General features: G+C 47.6%; 1 protein-coding gene across 1 annotated transcript; it reads left to right on the top strand.

Moving 5' to 3' along the window:
* The first annotated feature begins 7,951 nt into the window (after positions 1-7,951).
* TRUB1 (TruB pseudouridine synthase family member 1) lies at positions 7,952-16,950 on the top strand. Its single transcript, XM_075352177.1, has 8 exons — positions 7,952-8,100; positions 8,782-8,874; positions 12,572-12,627; positions 12,825-12,906; positions 13,504-13,576; positions 13,715-13,854; positions 14,134-14,190; positions 15,234-16,950. The coding sequence occupies exons 1-8, from the start codon at positions 7,983-7,985 to the stop codon at positions 15,431-15,433; spliced, it is 819 nt and encodes a 272-aa protein (XP_075208292.1). The 5' UTR covers positions 7,952-7,982; the 3' UTR covers positions 15,434-16,950.
* The last annotated feature ends 5,984 nt before the right edge of the window (positions 16,951-22,934 follow it).

The following is a 22,934-nucleotide window of genomic DNA, read 5'->3' as shown; positions in this document are numbered from 1 at the left end:
ACTATATCCACAAGCATCCCCCTGCTCTATATACTATATCCACGGCATTCCCTGCTCTATATACTATATCCACAGCATCCCCTGCTCTATATACTATATCCACGGCATCCCCCTGCTCCATATACTATATCCACAGCATTCCCTGCTCCATATACTATATCCACAGCATCCCCCTGCTCTATATACTATATCCACAGCATTCCCTGCTCTATATACTATATCCACAGCATTCCCTGCTCTATATACTATAGCCACAGCATTCCCTGCTCTATATACTATAGCCACAGCATTCCCCTGCTCTATATACTATATCCACAGCATTCCCCTGCTCTATATACTATATCCACAGCATTCCCCTGCTCTATATACTATATCCACAGCATTCCCTGCTCTATATACTATATCCACAGCATTCCCTGCTCTATATACTATATCCACAGCATTCCCTGCTCTATATACTATATCCACAGCATTCCTCGGCTCCAGCCAACCGGGGACTTTGTTGTAGAAGGAGATCTGGTTGCTCAGCTGTAATTTGAGGTCATATCCTTACTGGAGACCAGATTAAGAATTACAGATCTTTAATATGTTGCTGCCTCTTTATCAAGGAACCAAAAGCAATTGGTCAATTGTTGGTGATTTCCTCATTATCCATCATCAGTCAGGTAAAAGGTCTGGTGCTGATTCCGGGTGCGGTATTTGCAGGTGGAACTTTTGTTGTGAACCTACAACATGTGGTCAGAGGAAGAGAAACCGACCAGCAATAGACTGAAAAAAGAAGAAATCCATCAGAGCGCAGAGATGTGAGCAGCGGCCAAATCAACAGGTTGGTGCATTCTGCAAAAAAAAAGTATGCAATGGTGAGTTTGTGAAGTCAAGAAGACCTGGACGTCCCTGGATGACACCAATGATGGATGATCGTAGAATCCTTTCCATGTAGAAGAAAACCCTTCACAACATCCCCCCCCGTGCAGACCACTCTCCAAAACGTCGGTGCTTCAGTATTGAAGTCCACCATAAGGGCAGAGTCACAGTTATGTGTCGCTTTCTGATGCGAGAGCAATGGATGCCCTCTGCAAATGACCCTCGGCTCAGGTCTGCTGCGAGCGAGAGCCGAGTGTCATGTGACTGTGATCCATTCCCGAGATCGGATCACAGCTGCGGAGGAGAGGGAGGGGTTAATCCCCCAATCTACTCCATTGTCAGCTGATGCCATTATTGCAGTGCACTGGGATGATATTGTGATGGTGGGCTATGGGGGAGGTGTATCTTGCTGTACAGATTCCTATTTCAAGCTGGGTTCATTGTCTTATTTGAACTACTTCTGTGTACATTTCTATTGTTGTAGGTAATCACCCCCTAAAATGCAAGGTTGTATCCTCTTGAGGCACTTCCATCCCTGGGAGTAGGGGGAGGTGGGCCTAGAGTCCAACTAGTGTAAACTCTGCTTACCTGGGAGATTCAGTCAGAGTGAGCTGAAACGTGAAGAGAGCAGGAGCTCCAGCCTGGGTGGCTGTGGACACGGACGGAGCTAGGCCTGTGTGGCGTCCAGTGGATTGTGTGGGATTTCTGGGACTCTGAAAAGGACTATTACGTTGTGATCTGGCACTTTGGATTATCGGGAGGTGCCCCGAATCTGTTTTATTTGGACTTGTCGTGTGCTGTTCCTGTATTCCTGTTAGTAAACCTGTTGGATCATCCTCGGCCTGTTGTCTCTCTTTGCTCTGTTGTACACTCCCGTCACAAACTGGTTGGCAGCGCTGGGATCAGAGCAGAAAGAATGGAGGACAACGGCCCATTAACATCTGGAATCAGAACCTCAGAGTACAAGAACTGGACTGTGGTGAGCCTACAAACAATGGCCCGTGAATTAGGAGTCGGTTACAAAGGACTCTCTAAGGAGCAACTAATTGAGGCATTGGAAAACGCTTGCCTGCAAGATGGCACCGAGGAAGGATTTCCACAGCAAGGGGAGGAAAGACGGGAGCTGGAGGTAAATACCCAAAAAAGTCAATGGATTGTGTGGTATGAGGAGGAAATGGCACTGCTTGGAGATGAGGCCACCATAGAAGATAAGAGGGAGGCCATGTGTGGAGCTAAAGAGAAGGAGCGCAGGATGGAGGAGATGGCACTGCTGGATAAGGAGCTCGCTGTGGAAGCAGCTAGAGGCTCCAGACAGACTGTAACCCCAGCACCCACCATGAGGGAACTTCCCAGGGTGTCCCGCAAAGACTTTAAGCCGTTTAATGAGGCTGCAGGCGACATTGAGGGCTTCTTCCAGGACTTTGAGCATCAGTGTCGATTAATGGAAGTCCCGGACAGGGAGCGTGTCCGGCATCTGGTTGGGCTCCTAGAGGGGGGAGCTGCTGAAGCCTATAGAGCTATGGACCCTCGGTGGAACTGTGAGTATGCGGATATTAAACAGACTATTCTAGAACATTATGCTGTGACCCCAGACACTTACAGGACTCAGTTCCGTGCTTTAGCCTGTGATGGGGAAGTGTCTTTTAAGATATATGCTCATAGACTCAAACAAATATGTAATCACTGGCTGGAGGCAGAGGAGGCCTTATCTTGGGGGACCTTCCTGCAGGTCATCCTAAAAGAGCAGTTTTATGCCAGGTGCCCAGCGGAAATCAGAGAATGGGTGCGTGAGAGAAAGCCGTCAACTGTGGAACAAGCTGCTGCTCTCGCTGATGAGGCTCTCACCATCAAGCCTCAGTGGAGGGTTCTGTTGGAGGATGGAGAGACGCCTAATAGCTCCACAACACCGGATGCCCCCAGTTATTCTGTCCCCATTGTTCCCCGTTCCTCTAAGCCACCACATGTTGATACCCGTGTTAATGTGCCTCCAGTTGCTTCTACTGCACTTTCTGGAATACGCCGGGGAGAGGAAGTAACAGAGCGCAGGTGTTATGTTTGTAGGCATCCCGGGCATTTGCAGGCCTCATGCCCAGCCAGCCCATGGAGGAATCATCCTCAAACCCCTACAGCACCTTCTGGTGGGAGCCGGCCTCCAAGTTCCCCTACCCCTTACCCAAGAGGACGCCTTGGATGGAGGGAGACCCAGCTCAGATGCTATCAATGTGGACAGCCAGGGCATCGGCAAGTCTCCTGCCCAGCTGTTCAAATGAGGACTGATCCTACACCCAATCGGATTGTTAATTATTTACAGCCCAGTGCCATGGAGGAAGATGTGGCACCGTTATGTGAGGACTGGCCTAGTGACTCAGCCCCCCATGTTGCACCACCAGGAGTTTACGGGGTGCGACCCGCAGTTATGACGACTTCTGCTCATCGAGGTAAGCACTTGCAGGAGGTTGTGCTGGATGGACAGAGACTTGTTGGATTTTGTGACTCGGGTGCTTTCCTCACACTGGCTGATCCCCGAGTGGTTCGGCCTGAGGCAATCCATAGAGGACCTGGGATTGTTATTGAACTGGCTGGTGGACAATGGAGGACTATTCCCACAGCCACTGTGGATCTGAACTTTGGTTTTGGGGTCAGGCGATGTGTGGTTGGGGTGATGGGTGGTCTTCCTGCAGACATTCTCCTAGGCAATGATGTGGGAGATATACAATGCCGATTTGTGGGTGCAGAAAGCAGAGTTTGAGTGAGGGAATACACAAAAGGAACCTTGTCCTTCCAACCCTATCGCTCTACAGGGGATTACCTACACCTTTTCCATCCAATACAAGTGTGGAAGCCAACACCAGAATGCTGATGGACTGTCCCAGCCAGAAGAACCATAGACTATTCACAGCTGAGCAACATGGACGTAAGTGAGATGGCCAGAGGTCTGTGTAGACCTCGTGGCATACTCACTTATGAAAAAGGGGGGACAGGTTGTGATGGTGGGCTATGGGGGAGGTGTATCTTGCTGTACAGATTCCTATTTCAAGCTGGGTTCATTGTCTTATTTGAACTACTTCTGTGTACATTTCTATTGTTGTAGGTAATCACCCCCTAAAATGCAAGGTTGTATCCTCTTGAGGCACTTCCATCCCTGGGAGTAGGGGGAGGTGGGCCTAGAGTCCAACTAGTGTAAACTCTGCTTACCTGGGAGATTCAGTCAGAGTGAGCTGAAACGTGAAGAGAGCAGGAGCTCCAGCCTGGGTGGCTGTGGACACGGACGGAGCTAGGCCTGTGTGGCGTCCAGTGGATTGTGTGGGATTTCTGGGACTCTGAAAAGGACTATTACGTTGTGATCTGGCACTTTGGATTATCGGGAGGTGCCCCGAATCTGTTTTATTTGGACTTGTCGTGTGCTGTTCCTGTATTCCTGTTAGTAAACCTGTTGGATCATCCTCGGCCTGTTGTCTCTCTTTGCTCTGTTGTACACTCCCGTCACAGATATCTGCGTGCCGTCTGATATTTTTCTGGCACCCATAGCCTTGTAAGCGAGGGACACGGCTCTCCGGGACAGTCGCAGCATGCTGCCATTATTTCCTCAGTCTGTTTAGGGCTCAGGAAAATCTCAAAGATCTGAGCTGCAAAAATGTCTGACAAGAGGCCGAGCGCAAAGTGAGATCTATCACTGCAGACATGTCACACGCCACCATGCCTAACGAGAAGACTGCATGAGCGGAAATACAGAGGAGTCACCACAAGGAGCAAATACAGAGGAGTCACCGCAAGGAGCAAATACAGAGGAGTCACCCCAAGGAGCAAATACAGAGGAGTCACCACAAGGTGCAAATACAGAGGAGTCACCACAAGGAGCAAATACAGAGGAGTCACCACAAGGAGCAAATACAGAGGAGTCACCACAAGGAGCAAATACAGAGGAGTCACCCCAAGGAGAAAATACAGAGGAGTCACCACAAGGTGCAAATACAGAGGAGTCACCCCAAGGAGGAAATACAGAGGAGTCACCCCAAGGAGGAAATACAGAGGAGTCACCCCAAGGAGCAAATACAGAGGAGTCACCACAAGGTGCAAATACAGAGGAGTCACCACAAGGAGGAAATACAGAGGAGTCACCACAAGGAGCAAATACAGAGGGGTCACCACAAGGTGCAAATACAGAGGAGTCACCACAAGGAGCAAATACAGAGGAGTCACCACAAGGAGCAAATACAGAGGAGTCACCACAAGGAGCAAATACAGAGGAGACACCACAAGGAGCAAATACAGAGGAGTCACCACAAGGAGCAAATACAGAGGGGTCACCACAAGGTGCAAATACAGAGGAGTCACCACAAGGAGCAAATACAGAGGAGTCACCACAAGGAGGAAATACAGAGGGGTCACCACAAGGGGCAAATGCAGAGGAGTCACCACAAGGTGCAAATACAGGGGGGTCACCACAAGGAGCAAATACAGAGGGGTCACCACAAGGAGCAAATACAGAGGAGTCACCACAAGGAGCAAATACAGAGGGGTCACCACAAGGAGCAAATACAGAGGGGTCACCACAAGGGGCAAATACAGAGGAGTTACCACAAGGAGCAAATACAGAGGAGTCACCGCAAGGAGCAAATACAGAGGAGTCACCACAAGGAGCAAATACAGAGGAGTCACCACAAGGGGCAAATACAGAGGAGTCACCACAAGGAGCAAATACAGAGGGGTCACCACAAGGAGCAAATACAGAGGGGTCACCACAAGGGGCAAATACAGAGGAGTTACCACAAGGAGCAAATACAGAGGAGTCACCGCAAGGAGCAAATACAGAGGAGTCACCACAAGGAGCAAATACAGAGGAGTCACCGCAAGGGGCAAATACAGAGGAGTTACCACAAGGAGGAAATACAGAGGAGTCACCACAAGGAGGAAATACAGAGGAGTTACCACAAGGTGCAAATACAGAGGAGTCACCGCAAGGAGGAAATACAGAGGAGTCACCGCAAGGAGGAAATACAGAGGAGTCACCGCAAGGAGGAAATACAGAGGAGTCACCGCAAGGAGCAAATACAGAGGAGTCACCACAAGGAGGAAATACAGAGGAGTCACCACAAGGTGCAAATACAGAGGAGTCACCACAAGGAGCAAATACAGAGGAGTCACCACAAGGAGGAAATACAGAGGAGTCACCACAAGGGGCAAATACAGAGGAGTCACCACAAGGTGCAAATAGAGGGGTCACCACAAGGAGCAAATACAGAGGAGTCACCACAAGGAGGAAATACAGAGGAGTCACCACAAGGAGCAAATACAGAGGAGTCACCGCAAGGAGGAAATACAGAGGAGTCACCACAAGGAACAAATACAGAGGAGTCACCGCAAGGAGGAAATACAGAGGAGTCACCACAAGGAACAAATACAGAGGAGTCACCACAAGGAGCAAATACAGAGGAGTCACCGCAAGGAGGAAATACAGAGGAGTCACCACAAGGTGCAAATACAGAGGAGTCACCGCAAGGAGCAAATACAGAGGAGTCACCGCAAGGAGGAAATACAGAGGAGTCACCACAAGGAGGAAATACAGAGGAGTCACCACAAGGTGTAAATGTAGCCATCTAGCCATGAAGCCATCAGGGAGCTACAGGGTTCTGCATCCATACCAAGATGCAGGGTCTACCCACTAGGGCCCCGGAAGATCAGTGCTCGTCACACGCAAACACTCCAGGTAATTCCAGTTTTCCCCAACAATCCCCCATACAAATGGTGCAAGGCTAGGGTGGGAAAAATGGATGGCCGCCTAGAGGTGGAGCCAGTCCAGGTCACTAGTTGACAGGTGGGAGGGGCAGACAGTGGACAGTCAGACAGACAGTAGTCAAAGAGTAGTGAAGGTGGATGTGAGGAGACGCAATGACGAGGAGTTGACAGTAACCTGGTGCCCAGGAGGGTAGTTGTCGGTGGAGTACTCCCGGAACTACGCACCAATGGGGTACAGGACCCCAGGTCAGGCATAAATCTCCAGGCAGGCCTGTTAACACCTGCACAACGATGGGACAATCAAGGACCTCGCTGACCCTAAAAATCCAAGACTCGGTAACAAAGGGAGAAGCGGGGACAGGACCAGAGACTCCAACATCACAGGGTTCAAGCTACCGTCAGGCGGACAGAAGTGGACAAACCACAGACCGGGGACCCCCAGTGTTCCATACCACGGGGACCCACTTACCAGAGACCGGTGCAGGGGAAGAAGGTACCAGAGAACCTGACTGGCGCTGGGATGAAGGGGACCTGGAGGAGAAAGCAGCCGGCCTCGGGCGACCAGTTACCACCAGAAAGTGAGTAAAGAACCAGCTGCACTGAACCCTTGTGTGGACTCCTGCCGACAGCCGTCATTACACCCATCCTCTGGGGCCCGGCCCTGCTTGTGGAGGGTCCAACATCCAGGCTGCCATTACCACCGTCCCCAGCAGTGACATTCTGCACCGGTGCTCCATCTATATATATATATATATACACATCGCCGCAACTCCGCAAGTGAGGTCACGTATGAACACTAACCTAATCCCCTGTAAATATATCCCTTTTACAAAAAGGGCCCAGGGCACGGGAGCGGGCGACGGCCACCCCAGTGACATTCCCCCGTTATACACCGCCCGGGACCGAGTACCCCATATCCCCGGGCGCGACATAAATACGAGAAATAAAGAATATTCAAGAATTTCAGAATATTTTCTCCACTTCTGACCCCGGCGTTCAGCTGTAATGTCCCATCACCTCGTGCACAATGAACGCTGCAGAGTTTACGCTTTTTTTTTTCTTTTTTGCAGTTTAGCCATATTCAGAATTTTCCCCATTTTTTCCAGTACATTATATGGTAAAATGAAAGGTGCCATTGAAAAATATAGCTCGTCCTGCAGAGAATCAGACCCCGCAATGCTGGGACTTGTAGTCCTCCTGTAGCCATAGCAACCTGCTGGCTCCCACGGCCTGGACTCTTCCGGGGCAGACACAGCCCTGTGCAGAAACTTAGCATCACACAACCGGGTCACAAACTACATCTCCCAGAATCCTCCCGAGCGAGCGGCGCTCACTGAAGACGTCACCGGCAGCGTCTGTACGGAATCGGATGTGGAACGGGCATGGCTGCAGAGAAAGCTTCCAGGCTGTTATCGCTGAACGGTCTGTTCCCGGTGTATAAACCCCCGGGAGCCACGTCAGCCCAGACCCTAAATGATCTGAAGAGCCGCCTGCTGAAAGGTCAGAGCCGGGGCAGAGGGGGTCGTTTGTGCCGCAGATTGTACGTACACAGGACGCCATGCCAGGAAGATCTTGCGTAACTAGACAGGTGACCCTTAGCGGCCAATCAGATCGCTGCATTCATATTGCAGCTGCTGCTGAGAAAGTGAAAGCTGCGATCTGATTGGTTGCCATAGACAACACTTATCAGTAGTGCGTTTTCTATGTAAAGATGGCGGTAGTCTGCGGTGAGAGCAGATATAGCTGGACGATTATTATTGTAAGTGCAGACGCTGCTGGTGAGAGATGAGCGCAGGGCGCCATTTTATTATTTATTATTATAGCGCCATTAATTCCATGGCGCTTTACAAGTGAAAGAGGGTATACGTACAACAATCATTAACAGTACAAAACAGACTGGTACAGGAGGAGAGAGGACCCTGCCCGCGAGGGCTCACAGTCTACAGGAGGAGAGAGGACCCTGCCCGCGAGGGCTCACAGTCTACACCATTCCCCCGTGTTCTGTGCCGCCAGCAGATCTATTCCCAGAGAGCGGCAGATCCCAGATCAGGCAGTACAGTGTGACTGGGTTCGTAGAAATGGCTGCCCTGTGACATTAACCTCTGGTGTGCTGGTGCAGGTTCGGGAGCTCGGCCATTCAGGGTTTGTGATCAGTGTTTGATATTTTCTTCCCGTCCGCAGAAGCCGGATTAAAGGAATTTACCAAGAGAAGGAAGCAGACGCTGAAGATGGGCCATGGAGGGACCCTGGACAGCGCGGCGTCCGGACTGCTGGGTAATCACCGAGGATGGGGCGTCGGATCAGTAAAGGGCGCCACGAAGGATGGGGACGACGGATCAGTAAAGGGCGCCACGAAGGATGGTGACAACAAATCAGTAAAGGGCGCCACGAAGGATGGGGACGACGGATCAGTAAAGGGCATCACAAAGGATGGGGACGACGGATCAGTAAAGGGCGCCACGAAGGATGGGGACGACGGATCAGTATAGGGCGCCACGAAGGATGGGGACAACAGATCAGTAAAGGGCGCCACGAAGGATGGGGACAACAGATCAGTAAAGGGCGCCACGAAGGATGGGGACAACAGATCAGTAAAGGGCGCCACGAAGGATGGGGACGACAGATCAGTAAAGGGCGCCACGAAGGATGGGGACGACAGATCAGTAAAGGGCGCCACGAAGGATGGGGACGACAGATCAGTAAAGGGCGCCACGAAGGATGGGGACGACAGATCAGTAAAGGGCGCCACGAAGGATGGGGACGACAGATCAGTAAAGGGCGCCACGAAGGATGGGGACGACAGATCAGTAAAGGCCGCCACGAAGGATGGGGACGACAGATCAGTAAAGGCCGCCACGAAGGATGGGGACGACAGATCAGTAAAGGGCGCCACGAAGGATGGGGACGACAGATCAGTAAAGGGCGCCACGATGGATGAGGATGACAGATCAGTAAAGGGCGCCACGAAGGATGGGGACCACAGATCAGTAAAGGGCGCCACGAAGGATGGGGACCACAGATCAGTAAAGGGCGCCACGAAGGATGGGGACGACAGATCAGTAAAGGCCGCCACGAAGGATGGGGATGACAGATCACAAATGGTACAGAACCCCACAAGAGGGGGAGCACTACTAGACCTTGTACTAACCAATAGGCCAGACCGCATATCTAATATACAAGTTGGGGGTTACTTGGGGAATAGTGATCACAAAATCATAAGTTTTCATGTATTCTTTAGTAAGATGTCTAGTAGAGGGGCCACAAGGACACTAAACTTCAGGAAAGCAAATTTTAAACGGTTGAGAGATGATCTTAGTGCAATAAACTGGGATGATGTACTAAGTAATAAAAGTACACAAAGCAAATGGGAGACTTTTATGAGCATCCTGAATAGGGCTTGTGCAGAAAATATACCCTATGGGAACAAACATGCTAGAAATAGGAGGAAACCCCTATGGCTAAATAGAGCTGTAAGGGAAGCAATAAAAGAAAAACAGAAAGCCTTAAAAGAATTAAAGAGGGTAGGTAGTGATGAGGCATTATATAATTATAGAAAATTAAATAAAATATGTAAAAAGCAAATTAAGTTAGCTAAGTTTGAGACAGAGAGACTCATTGCGAGAGAAAGTAAAAATAATCCTAAAATATTCTTTAACTACATAAACAGTAAAAAGCTGAAAAGTGATAGTGTTGGCCCCCTTAAAAATAGTCTTGGTGAAATGGTGGAAGGAGATGAGGGTAAAGCCAACCTGCTGAATGACTTTTTCTACGGTTTTTATACAAGAAAATGCCATGGCAGATGACATGACCAGTGATACCATAAATTCACCCTTTAATATTACCTGCTTAACCCAGCAGGAAGTACGCCGCCGCCTCGAAATCACTAAGGGTGACAAATCTCCGGGCCCGGATGGCTACACCCCAGAGTACTACAGGAATTGAGTTCCGTGATAGATAGACCATTATTTTTAATCTTCTCAGATTCCTTAATAACAGGGTCGGTACCGCAGGACTGGCGCATAGCAAATGTGGTGCCAATATTCAAAAAGGGGACAAAAACTGAGCCGGGAAATTATAGGCCGGTAAGTTTAACCTCTACGGTTGGTAAAATCCTTGAGGGTTTCTTGAGAGATGCTATACTGGAGTATCTCAAGAAAAATAACCTTATGACAGAGGATCAGCATGGGTTTATGAGGGATCGATCCTGTCACACTGATCAGCTTCTATGAAGAGGTAAGTTCAAGCCTGGACCAGGGAAATGCAGTGGATGTTGTGTATATGGACTTTTCAAAAGCTTTTGATACGGTGCCACACAAAAGGTTGCTACATAAAATGAGAATAATGGGGATAGGGGAAAATATGTGTAACTGGGTTAAAAACTGGCTCAGTGATAGGAAACAAAGGGTGGTTATTAATGGTACGTACTCGGACTGGGTCTCAGTTCATAGTGACAGATCAGTAAAGGGTGCCACGAAGGATGGGGACGACAGATCAGTAAAGGGCGCCACGAAGGATGGGGATGACAGATCAGTAAAGGGCGCCACGAAGGATGGGGACGACAGATCAGTAAAGGGCGCCACGAAGGATGGGGATGACAGATCAGTAAAGGGCGCCACGAAGGATGGGGATGACAGATCAGTAAAGGGCGCCACGAAGGATGGGGATGACAGATCAGTAAAGGGCGCCACGAAGGATGGGGATGACAGATCAGTAAAGGGCGCCACGAAGGATGGGGACGACAGATCAGTAAAGGGCGCCACGAAGGATGGGGATGACAGATCAGTAAAGGGCGCCACGAAGGATGGGGATGACAGATCAGTAAAGGGCGCCACGATGGATGAGGATGACAGATCAGTAAAGGGCGCCACGATGGATGAGGATGACAGATCAGTAAAGGGCGCCACGAAGGATGGGGATGACAGATCAGTAAAGGGCGCCACGAAGGATGGGGATGACAGATCAGTAAAGGGTGCCACGAAGGATGGGGACGACAGATCAGTAAAGGGCGCCACGAAGGATGGGGACGACAGATCAGTAAAGGGCGCCACGAAGGATGGGGACGACAGATCAGTAAAGGGCGCCACGAAGGATGGGGACGACAGATCAGTAAAGGCCGCCACGAAGGATGGGGACGACAGATCAGTAAAGGGCGCCACGAAGGATGGGGACGACAGATCAGTAAAGGGCGCCACGATGGATGAGGATGACAGATCAGTAAAGGGCGCCACGAAGGATGGGGACCACAGATCAGTAAAGGGCGCCACGAAGGATGGGGACGACAGATCAGTAAAGGGCGCCACGAAGGATGGGGATGACAGATCAGTAAAGGGCGCCACGAAGGATGGGGATGACAGATCAGTAAAGGGCGCCACGAAGGATGGGGATGACAGATCAGTAAAGGGCGCCACGATGGATGAGGCGCCACGAAGGATGGGGCGACAGATCAATAAAGGGCGCCACGAAGGATGGAGTGTCGGATCAGTAAACAGCGTCACGAAGGATGGGGATGTCGGATCAGTAAAGGCTGTCGCCGAGGATGGGGTGTCAGATCTGTAACGGGCGCCACAAAGGTTGGGGGGATGTTGGATTAGTAAAGGGCGTCACCCGGTGTTGGCCGGGACAAGTCGGTAGACTCTAAATGTCACCATATTTTATGCAACTTCTGACTTGTGTTAAAATATTGTGATTTACGTTTTCTGGAGCTTGTCCTATTATTGGGGGACACGGTGCAGTCCGGACCCCACTGTTCATTCATCTGCTCAGTTCTGGTATCTCGCTGCTTCGATCAAAGCGTCTGACACTAGTGATCGGCGCCATTTCTTACTGTGATTGGGGGAGGGATTGTGACGTCGCGTGATTGGGGGAGGGGTTGTGACGTCGCGTGATTGGGGGAGGGGTTGTGACGTCGCGTGATTGGGGGAGGGGTTGTGACGTCGCGTGATTAACCCCTCGCTCTTTCTGCTCCCTCCAGTGGTCGGTATCGGGGACGGCACCAAGATGTTGGGGGTGATGCTGACCGGGAGTAAGGTAACTGTCTCCGGTCTTCTGCTCATACAACAAAACTTAACATGAACCTACAGCTTGTTTTTTTCGTTTATTTCTGACTTGTCCGCCCCCCCCCCCCCTTCCGCCCCCCTGTATTTTCTTGCGGTCATAGCTATGATCTGCGGGTAATTATTCAGATGTAAATAGCAATATGAACATGAGCTCATCCTCTCTGACAGAAATACACCACCACCGGGCAGCTGGGGAAAGCCACCGACACGCTGGACGCTTCCGGGACCGTGACAGAAGAGAAGCCGTACGGTAACGCCTGTGCCATGTTGTAAAACTGTAAAGGGGAAAAAAGCGCAATAGGGTCTTACCCGGTATGAGGGTGGACAAACAAGACAAAGAAGCACTCACCTGGTGAGGTTGTGCCAGTCACAACCCCTTATGATAGCCTGTGAGTGCCTGGTGGTTTAGCTGCAGCCCCGGGAGAGGAATTTTGTATCACACAGGTAGAAGAAAAGACCGGGTTTATGCCGCGCTGAAAACCACTGATGCGTGTAAATTAAAAGATTTCCTTTTTATTGGATAGTTCCTATGCGTTTCAGAGACATCAGTCTCCTTCCTCAGGAAAAGAAAATCAACAGATGATTTTCTTCTACCTGTGTGTGCCATGTTGTGGGAGCCCAGCGGGGGGCGGTACAAGCCACCATTGTGTTACCTGTGCTCGTGGTCACTTCCTATAGTCTCCAATGTGACAGACACATCTTTAGCCAGAGTGAACTGCGGCTTTACCAGTCTCTCCCTAGCCTGAAATGGCTGATAACAGGGAGCAATAGACTGCAGTCACATGCTAGGTTATTGGTATCTGTGTGTTCCCTTTTGCACACCGGCATTTTGTTGTCCCCTCCTCAGATCACATCACCAGAGAAGCCGTGGAGATGGCACTCGGGAGGTTCACAGGGAGCATCCTGCAGGTTCCCCCGCTGTAAGTATGGCCGCCGTCCAGCAGCATCAGTGCCGCACTCCCGGAGTCAGGCCCTATTATTACATGTCCGGGTAAGTGGGACATAAGTGGTTAATACTGTACTGAGTTCACAGAACGGGTAATTGTCTTATATTGCAGCTTCTCAGCCTTAAAGAAGAACGGGAAGAGGCTGTCGTGTCTGGTCAGAGAAGGGGTAGAGGTGGAGGCCAAGCCGGCGCGGCCCGTGGTGGTCTACAAGCTGTCACTGACCCACTTCCAGCCCCCGCTATTCACGCTCGGTACGGGTCCGCTCTCATATTGCTGTCCCCTAAAAACAAGGACCCCCAATAAACCCAGAGGAGACTATGTAGTGGCTAAATCCATACGGATCTGTGTGTGGGAAAGCCGGGTGATAATCAGCGGGATCGGTTATTGCCATCGGATATGGGAGCAATGTCACCATTACCTTATACAAGGAAACCGTCACCAGGTTCAGCCCCAGAGTGTATATATAATGTGTATATATAATGTGTGTGTATAAGGGGCTTATAGAGAATATTCTGTGTCCTCTGTCACAGATGTGGAGTGTGGAGGCGGCTTCTACGTCCGGAGTCTGATCAGAGACATTGGAGAAGGTAATGTCACTACTTGTTCCTGCGCACCCGACCGTCCAGTGCAGTATCCTCCACCTGTGCACTCACTGTGTGCGGCCTCCTCCTGTGCGGCCTTCGTATGTGTTCTCTTCCTCCTCCTGTGCGTCCTCTGCCTCCTCTTGTGCGGCCTCCTGTGCCTTCTTTTGTGCAGCCTCCATATGTGTTCTCTTTTTCCTCCCATGCGGCCTCTGTGTGCCTCCTTCCGTGCGGCCTCTGTGTGCCTCCTTCCGTGCGGCCTCTGTGTGCCTCCTTCCGTGCGGCCTCTGTGTGCCTCCTTCCGTGCGGCCTCTGTGTGCCTCCTTCCGTGCGGCCTCTGTGTGCCTCCTTCCGTGCGGCCTCTGTGTGCCTCCTTCCGTGCGGCCTCTGTGTGCCTCCTTCCGTGCGGCCTCTGTGTGCCTCCTTCCGTGCGGCCTCTGTGTGCCTCCTTCCGTGCGGCCTCTGTGTGCCTCCTTTTGTGCGGCCTCTGTGTGCCTCCTTTTGTGCGGCCTCTGTGTGCCTCCTTCCGTGCGGTCTCTGTGTGCCTCCTTCCGTGCGGCCTCTGTGTGCCTCCTTCCGTGCGGCCTCTGTGTGCCTCCTTTTGTGCGGTCTCTGTGTGCCTCCTTCCGTGCGGCCTCTGTGTGCCTCCTTCCGTGCGGCCTCTGTGTGCCTCCTTCCGTGCGGCCTCTGTGTGCCTCCTTTTGTGCGGCCTCTGTGTGCCTCCTTTTGTGCGGCCTCTGTGTGCCTCCTTTTGTGCGGCCTCTGTGTGCCTCCTTTTGTGCGGCCTCTGTGTGCCTCCTTTTGTGCGGCCTCTGTGTGCCTCCTTTTGTGCGGCCTCTGTGTGCCTCCTTTTGTGCGGCCTCTGTGTGCCTCCTTTTGTGCGGCCTCTGTGTGCCTCCTTCCGTGCGGCCTCTGTGTGCCTCCTTCTGTGCAGCCTCTGTGTGCCTCCTTCCGTTCGGCCTCTGTGCGTTCTCTTCCTCCTCTTCTGCGGTAAATGTGACCCCCATACCTATGGGACATCAGATTGTTACTTTCTCCCCTTCTCGCAGCGTTGTCCAGTTGCGCCAGTGTTAAGGATCTGATCCGCACCAAGCAGGGGCCGTTCACACTGGACGATGACACTCTGAGGGCGGAGCGGTGGGACATCGAGCACATTGCCAGGGTGCTGCAGACGAGCGCCCCACCACAAGAGCCAGTGTGCAAGCGGCTGAAGACTGCGGAGGATGGGGCGGCTGCAGTTCAGTCCTGAGTGTCCCGCTGCGAGGACCTCACAGACTTGTGGACAGACTGTAGAGATTTGCCACCCGCGACACTCGCCCCTAAGGGCGTCACAGGGGGTCTCCTTTTCATAGAGTTTGGATTTTCAGCTTAATGAATCGAGAAGACGACGTCTGAGAAAAAGGAACCTCAGAAATGACTGCAGACGTCATCTGTAGTAATGAGCGGACTCAGGGAAGTTCGGGTTCTCTGGGTGCGGTCGGACTTTAGTTAAAAGTTGTGTTCGAGACCTGAACTTGACCCCAAACTCCATATAAGTCAATGGAGAACCGCATTTCTGTGCTGAAAAATGATCGTTGTAAGAACTGAGAGGCTATAAAATGGGGGCAATTACCCTGCAGACATGGATGTGGAATAAAAAAAAGTGACGTGGGCGCCCTCCTATTTTTGATCAGTGCAGGTAAAACAGACAGCGGGGGGCTGCAGCCATCACATTCCTGTTGTACCTTCGGCATTGGCTCTGCCCTATTTTTAATAACCAGCCAAGGTAAAGCAGACGGCTGGGGGCTAGTATTGTCAGGCTGGGAAGGTCCATGGTTATTTGCCCCCTCCGAGATTAAAAATAGCATCCCCCAGAAGTGGCGCGTCTATTAGATGAATAGAACAAAAATCCAGCATGGAACCAGGGTCCCTCAAATTAAAACATAAGACTTATTGTGTGTCCATAAAAACAGGGACTTGAGATGGTAAATGGCAGTAGACCAGAAAAAAGCCAGACTACGCGTTTCAGCTATTGAGCCCCCATCATGGTCTGTTATATATATATACATACAGTATATACAATAAATGTGATGCTCTGATTTGAGACTCCCGGGTTCTACGCTGGATTGTTCTATTTTTCTTCCTGTGGCTGCTATAGCTTCTGTGCGAGGATTTCAGGACTCTTTGCCCTCTCCACATACACACTAGGACTACTCTTGGGGGAGCGACTGTCATACACCTTTTTTTTTTTTTACATACATTAGATGCTCCAATTCTGGCCCTTTGCCCGGCTCTTCCCGATTGCCCTGGTGCGGTGGCAATAGGGGTAATGGTTTATGGGATTGATGTCTGCTGTGAATTGTCAGCTGTCATTACACACACAGGAAAAATACAAAATACACACCATCGCTCACCAATCCAATGATGAAATGTGCCAAACGGCCATTGAGTCCTATGGAGCTTTGTTCTGAGAACGTTCTCAGAAAGAGGCTCCATAGGATTCGATGGGTGTAGTGGGACAGTTCACTTTTTGATTGGTGAATGAAGAGCCGGGTATGGTGAACAAGCTGGAGCATCTAATGCAGGGGTCTCAAACTTGGCTGGGTGTATGGGCCGCACAGAGGAAAAAAAATAATTTGGGGAGCCGCATTCTTTGCAGGACAAAGTGACATTTCTGTTGGTACCATATATATATTTTTACACACCTTGGGATCACTGATTTTGAACATTTCTCACTTGTTTATTATAATAAAGGTGCACATTCTTTGTTTAAATATAAAAAAAAAAAGATTTGATGGTAAAAAAAAGGTTATGCTCTTTTTTTTTTTTTTTTTTTACATTTTATCCCTTTCTTGTAACTAATAGTCTTACAATTATCACTATATAGAAATTTTGGCCAACATCTTTTAGTAGTAATGTTCCCCATCTTGTTGTAATGTGCCCATATTTACATCCACGTGATGAGTGGATACTTGTAACAATCAGTGCAGCTTCACCCTCCCTGCTCCTGCGCTGTCTCTGCCGCTGCTCCGCTCTCCGTGTGTGCCTGCAGCGGTGACATCACAATTACTGCGCACATTACCACTGCAGACAATCACTTGTGCTGTCTACATCAGCAGACCGGCTGAGCCCAGTGATTGGCTGCAGCGGTGGTGGGAGCGGTAGTTGTGATGTCACCACAGATCCGCAGAGGGCGAGTAACATCTAATATTTTACATGTCTGCACAAATTGGGGACCAGTTTATTGAAAGAGGAAAAACCTTAGATACAGTAACACAGCAGACAGTATCTTAAATGATAGGATTAGATACACGACTCAGCAGACAGTATCACATAGGATAGGATTAGATACATAGCTCAGCAGACAGTATCTTAAATGATAGGATTAGATACACGGCTCAGCAGACAGTATCACATAGGATAGGATTAGATACACAGCTCAGCAGACAGTATCTTAAATGATAGGATTAGATACACGGCTCAGCAGACAGTATCACATAGGATAGGATTAGATACACAGCTCAGCAGACAGTATCTTAAATGATAGGATTAGATACACGGCTCAGCAGACAGTATCACATAGGATAGGATTAGATACACAGCTCAGCAGACAGTATCTTAAATGATAGGATTAGATACACGGCTCAGCAGACAGTATCTTAAATGATAGGATTAGATACACGGCTCAGCAGACAGTATCACATAGGATAGGATTAGATACACAGCTCAGCAGACAGTATCTTAAATGATAGGATTAGATACACGGCTCAGCAGACAGTATCACATAGGATAGGATTAGATACACAGCTCAGCAGACAGTATCTTAAATGATAGGATTAGATACACGGCTCAGCAGACAGTATCTTAAATGATAGGATTAGATACACGGCTCAGCAGACAGTATCACATAGGATAGGATTAGATACACAGCTCAGCAGACAGTATCACACAGGATGGGATTAGATACACAGCTCAGCAGATAGTATCACACAGGATAGGATTAGATACACAGCTCAGTAGACAGTATCACACAGGAGAGGATTAGATACACAGCTCAGCAGACAGTATCACACAGGAGAGGATTAGATACACAGCTCAGCAGACAGTATCACACTGGCTAGGATTAGATACACAGCCCAGCAGACAGTATCACACAGGGGAGGATTAGATACACAGCTCAGCAGACAGTATCACACAGGAGAGGATTAGATACACAGCTCAGCAGACAGTATCACACAGGATGGGATTAGATACACAGCTCAGCAGATAGTATCACACAGGATAGGATTAGATACACAGCTCAGTAGACAGTATCACACAGGAGAGGATTAGATACACAGCTCAGCAGACAGTATCACACAGGAGAGGATTAGATACACAGCTCAGCAGACAGTATCACACTGGCTAGGATTAGATACACAGCCCAGCAGACAGTATCACACAGGGGAGGATTAGATACACAGCTCAGCAGACAGTATCACACAGGAGAGGATTAGATACACAGCTCAGCAGACAGTATCACACAGGATAGGATTAGATACACGGCTCAGCAGACAGTATCACACAGGAGAGGATTAGATACACAGCTCAGCAGACAGTATCACACAGGAGAGGATTAGATACACGGCTCAGCAGACAGTATCACACTGGCTAGGATTTGATACACAGCTCAGCAGACAGTATCACACAGGATAGGATTAGATACACAGCTCAGCAGACAGTATCACACAGGAGAGGATTAGATACATGGCTCAGCAGACAGTATCACACAGGATAGGATTAGATACAGTAGCTCAGCAGTTTTCTGGCCGTGTAGGTTCTTTTCTGTCATCAGGGATGACATTTTTTATTCTGTGCACAATGAGGCGGTATCTTTACTACAAGGCCTTTATTATCTTTCAGGATTCTCCGCAGATTCTTGGAGAAATATTTATAAATCTGGGATCCCAGAACCGGTGTGACCACATTCTCCCCAGCGACCGCCCGTCACTAGGAGAAGCCTCAATCCAGAAGAACACAGAGGACGATTCATCACTTTTTGGTGTTTTCGTCTGTTTTTCATTTACACTTCGTTCTGCTTTTAATTTGTCATTTTTTTACGTCTATTTTCTATGATTTTTTGTGTTTGTCACTGAGGGCAGTTTGGGGTTTCCAGATGTTTTCAGATGATTCATCAATTGCAGGTTTTTATGAGGCCGCTGCAGTCATGTTACATACGGAGGAATATTTATTCTAGATCGTAAAGAAAGAAGCAACTTATTTACACAAAAAGTAATTACAAAAATGAAAAATAAGGATCAGATTTTATTGTGCACAAAAGTCATGAACTGTCAATTTCTGTTCCATTCTGTGGAGATGACAAAGAGCAAAACAGTGTCCACTGTCCGGATTATTTCCATATATATCCCTCCGTGCAGGATAAAATATACGGAAAATGTAAAGTCCATGTATGTCTCATTTACATAGGGGCAGTATTATAGTATTTATATTCTTGTACATAGGGGCAGTATTATAGTACTTATATTCTTGTACATAGGGGCAGTATTATAGTAGTTATATTCTTGTACATAGGGGGCAGTATTATAGTATTTATATTCTTGTACATAGGGGCAGTATTATAGTAGTTATATTCTTGTACATAGGGGGCAGTATTATAGTATTTATATTCTTGTACATAGGGGCAGTATTATAGTACTTATATTCTTGTACATAGGGGCAGTATTATAGTAGTTATATTCTTGTACATAGGGGGCAGTATTATAGTAGTATACAGTTAGGTCCAGAAATCTTTGGCCAGTGACACAATTTTGGCGAGTTGGGCTCTGCATGCCACCACATTGGATTTGAAATGAAACCTCTACAACAGAATTCAAGTGCAGATTGTAACGTTTAATTTGAAGGTTTGAACAAAAATATCTGATAGAAATTGTGGGAATTGTCACATTTCTTTACAAACACTCCACATTTTAGGAGGTCAAAAGTAATTGGACAAATAAACCAAACCCAAACAAAAATTTTTATTTTCAATATTTTGTTGCGAATCCTTTGGAGGCAATCACTGCCTTAAGTCTGGAACCCATGGACATCACCAAACGCTGGGTTTCCTCCTTCTTAATGCTTTGCCAGGCCTTTACAGCCGCAGCCTTCAGGTCTTGCTTGTTTGTGGGTCTTTCCGTCTTAAGTCTGGATTTGAGCAAGTGAAATGCATGCTCAATTGGGTTAAGATCTGGTGATTGACTTGGCCATTGCAGAATGTTCCACTTTTTTGCACTCATGAACTCCTGGGTAGCTTTGGCTGTATGCTTGGGGTCATTGTCCATCTGTACTATGAAGCGCCGTCCGATCAACTTTGCGGCATTTGGCTGAATCTGGGCTGAAAGTATATCCCGGTACACTTCAGAATTCATCCGGCTACTCTTGTCTGCTGTTATGTCATCAATAAACACAAGTGACCCAGTGCCATTGAAAGCCATGCATGCCCATGCCATCACGTTGCCTCCACCATGTTTTACAGAGGGTGTGGTGTGCCTTGGATCATGCGCTGTTCCCTTTCTTCTCCACACTTTTTTCTTCCCATCATTCTGGTACAGGTTGATCTTTGTCTCATCTGTCCATAGAATACTTTTCCAGAACTGAGCTGGCTTCATGAGGTGTTTTTCAGCAAATGTAACTCTGGCCTGTCTATTTTTGGAATTGATGAATGGTTTGCATCTAGATGTGAACCCTTTGTATTTACTTTCATGGAATCTTCTCTTTACTGTTGACTTAGAGACAGATACACCTACTTCACTGAGAGTGTTCTGGACTTCAGTTGATGTTGTGAACGGGTTCTTCTTCACCAAAGAAAGTATGCGGCGATCATCCACCACTGTTGTCATCCGTGGACGCCCAGGCCTTTTTGAGTTCCCAAGCTCACCAGTCAATTCCTTTTTTCTCAGAATGTACCCGACTGTTGATTTTGCTACTCCAAGCATGTCTGCTATCTCTCTGATGGATTTTTTCTTTTTTTTCAGCCTCAGGATGTTCTGCTTCACCTCAATTGAGAGTTCCTTAGACCGCATGTTGTCTGGTCACAGCAACAGCTTCCAAATGCAAAACCACACACCTGTAATCAACCCCAGACCTTTTAACTACTTCATTGATTACAGGTTAACGAGGGAGACGCCTTCAGAGTTAATTGCAGCCCTTAGAGTCCCTTGTCCAATTACTTTTGGTCCCTTGAGAAAGAGGAGGCTATGCATTACAGAGCTATGATTCCTAAACCCTTTCTCCGATTTGGATGTGAAAACTCTCATATTGCAGCTGGGAGTGTGCACTTTCAGCCCATATTATATATAGAATTGTATTTCTGAACATGTTTTTGTAAACAGCTAAAATAACAAAACTTGTGTCACTGTCCAAATATTTCTGGCCCTAACTGTATATTCTTGTACATAGGGGGCAGTATTATAGTAGTTATATTCCTGTACATAGGGGGCAGTATTATAGTAGTTATATTCTTGTATATAGGGGGCAGTATTATAGTAGTTATATTCTTGTACATAGGAGCAGTATTATAGTAGTTATATTTTTGTACATAGGGGCAGTATTATAGTATTTATATTCTTGTACATAGGGGCAGTATTATAGTAGTTATATTCTTGTACATATGGAGCAGTATTATAGTAGTATATTCTTGTATATAGGAGCAGTATTATAGTAGTTATATTCATGTACATAGGGGCAGTATTATAGTATTTATATTCTTGTATATAGGGGGCAGTATAATAGTAGTTATATGCTTGTACATAGGGGCAGTATTATAGTATTTATATTCTTGTATATAGGGGGTAGTATTATAGTAGTTATATTCTTGTACATAGGGGGCAGTATTATAGTAGTTATATTCTTGTACATAGGAGCAGTATTATAGTAGTTATATTCTTGTATATAGGGGCAGTATTATAGTAGTTATATTCTTGTACATATGGAGCAGTATTATAGTAGTTATATTCTTGTATATAGGGGCAGTATTATAGTAGTTATATTCTTGTACATATGGAGCAGTATTATAGTAGTTATATTCTTGTACATAGGGGCAGTATTATAGTAGTTATATTCTTGTATATAGGGGGCAGTATTATAGTATTTATATTCTTGTATATAGGGGGCAGTATTATAGTAGTTATATTCTTGTATATAGGGGGCAGTATTATAGCAGTTATAATCTTGTACATAGCGGCAGTATTATAGTAGTTATATTCTTGTATATAGGAGCAGTATTATAGTAGTTATATTCTTGTACATAGGAGCAGTATTATAGTAGTTATATTCTTGTACATAGGAGCAGTATTATAGTAGTTATATTCTTGTATATAGGGGCAGTATTATAGTAGTTATATTCTTGTACATATGGAGCAGTATTATAGTAGTTATATTCTTGTACATATGGAGCAGTATTATAGTAGTTATATTCTTGTACATAGGGGCATTATAATAGTGGTTATATTCTTGTACGTAGGGGGCAGTATTATAGTAATTATATTCTTGTACATGGGGGTAGTATTATAGTAGATATATTCTTGTGTATAGGGGCAGTATTATAGTAGTTATATTCTTGTACATATGGAGCAGTATTATAGTAGTTATATTCTTGTACATAGGGGCATTATAATAGTGGTTATATTCTTGTACGTAGGGGGCAGTATTATAGTAGTTATATTCTTGTACATAGGGGCAGTATTATAGTAGTTATATTCTTGTATATAAGGGGCAGTATTATAGTAGTTATA

The sequence above is a fragment of the Anomaloglossus baeobatrachus genome, chromosome 5 (assembly GCF_048569485.1).
Source record: "Anomaloglossus baeobatrachus isolate aAnoBae1 chromosome 5, aAnoBae1.hap1, whole genome shotgun sequence".
NCBI classification, from domain to species: domain Eukaryota; kingdom Metazoa; phylum Chordata; class Amphibia; order Anura; family Aromobatidae; genus Anomaloglossus; species Anomaloglossus baeobatrachus.
Note: the sequence above shows the minus strand (reverse complement) of the source record. Positions and strands in the feature narration are given on the sequence as shown.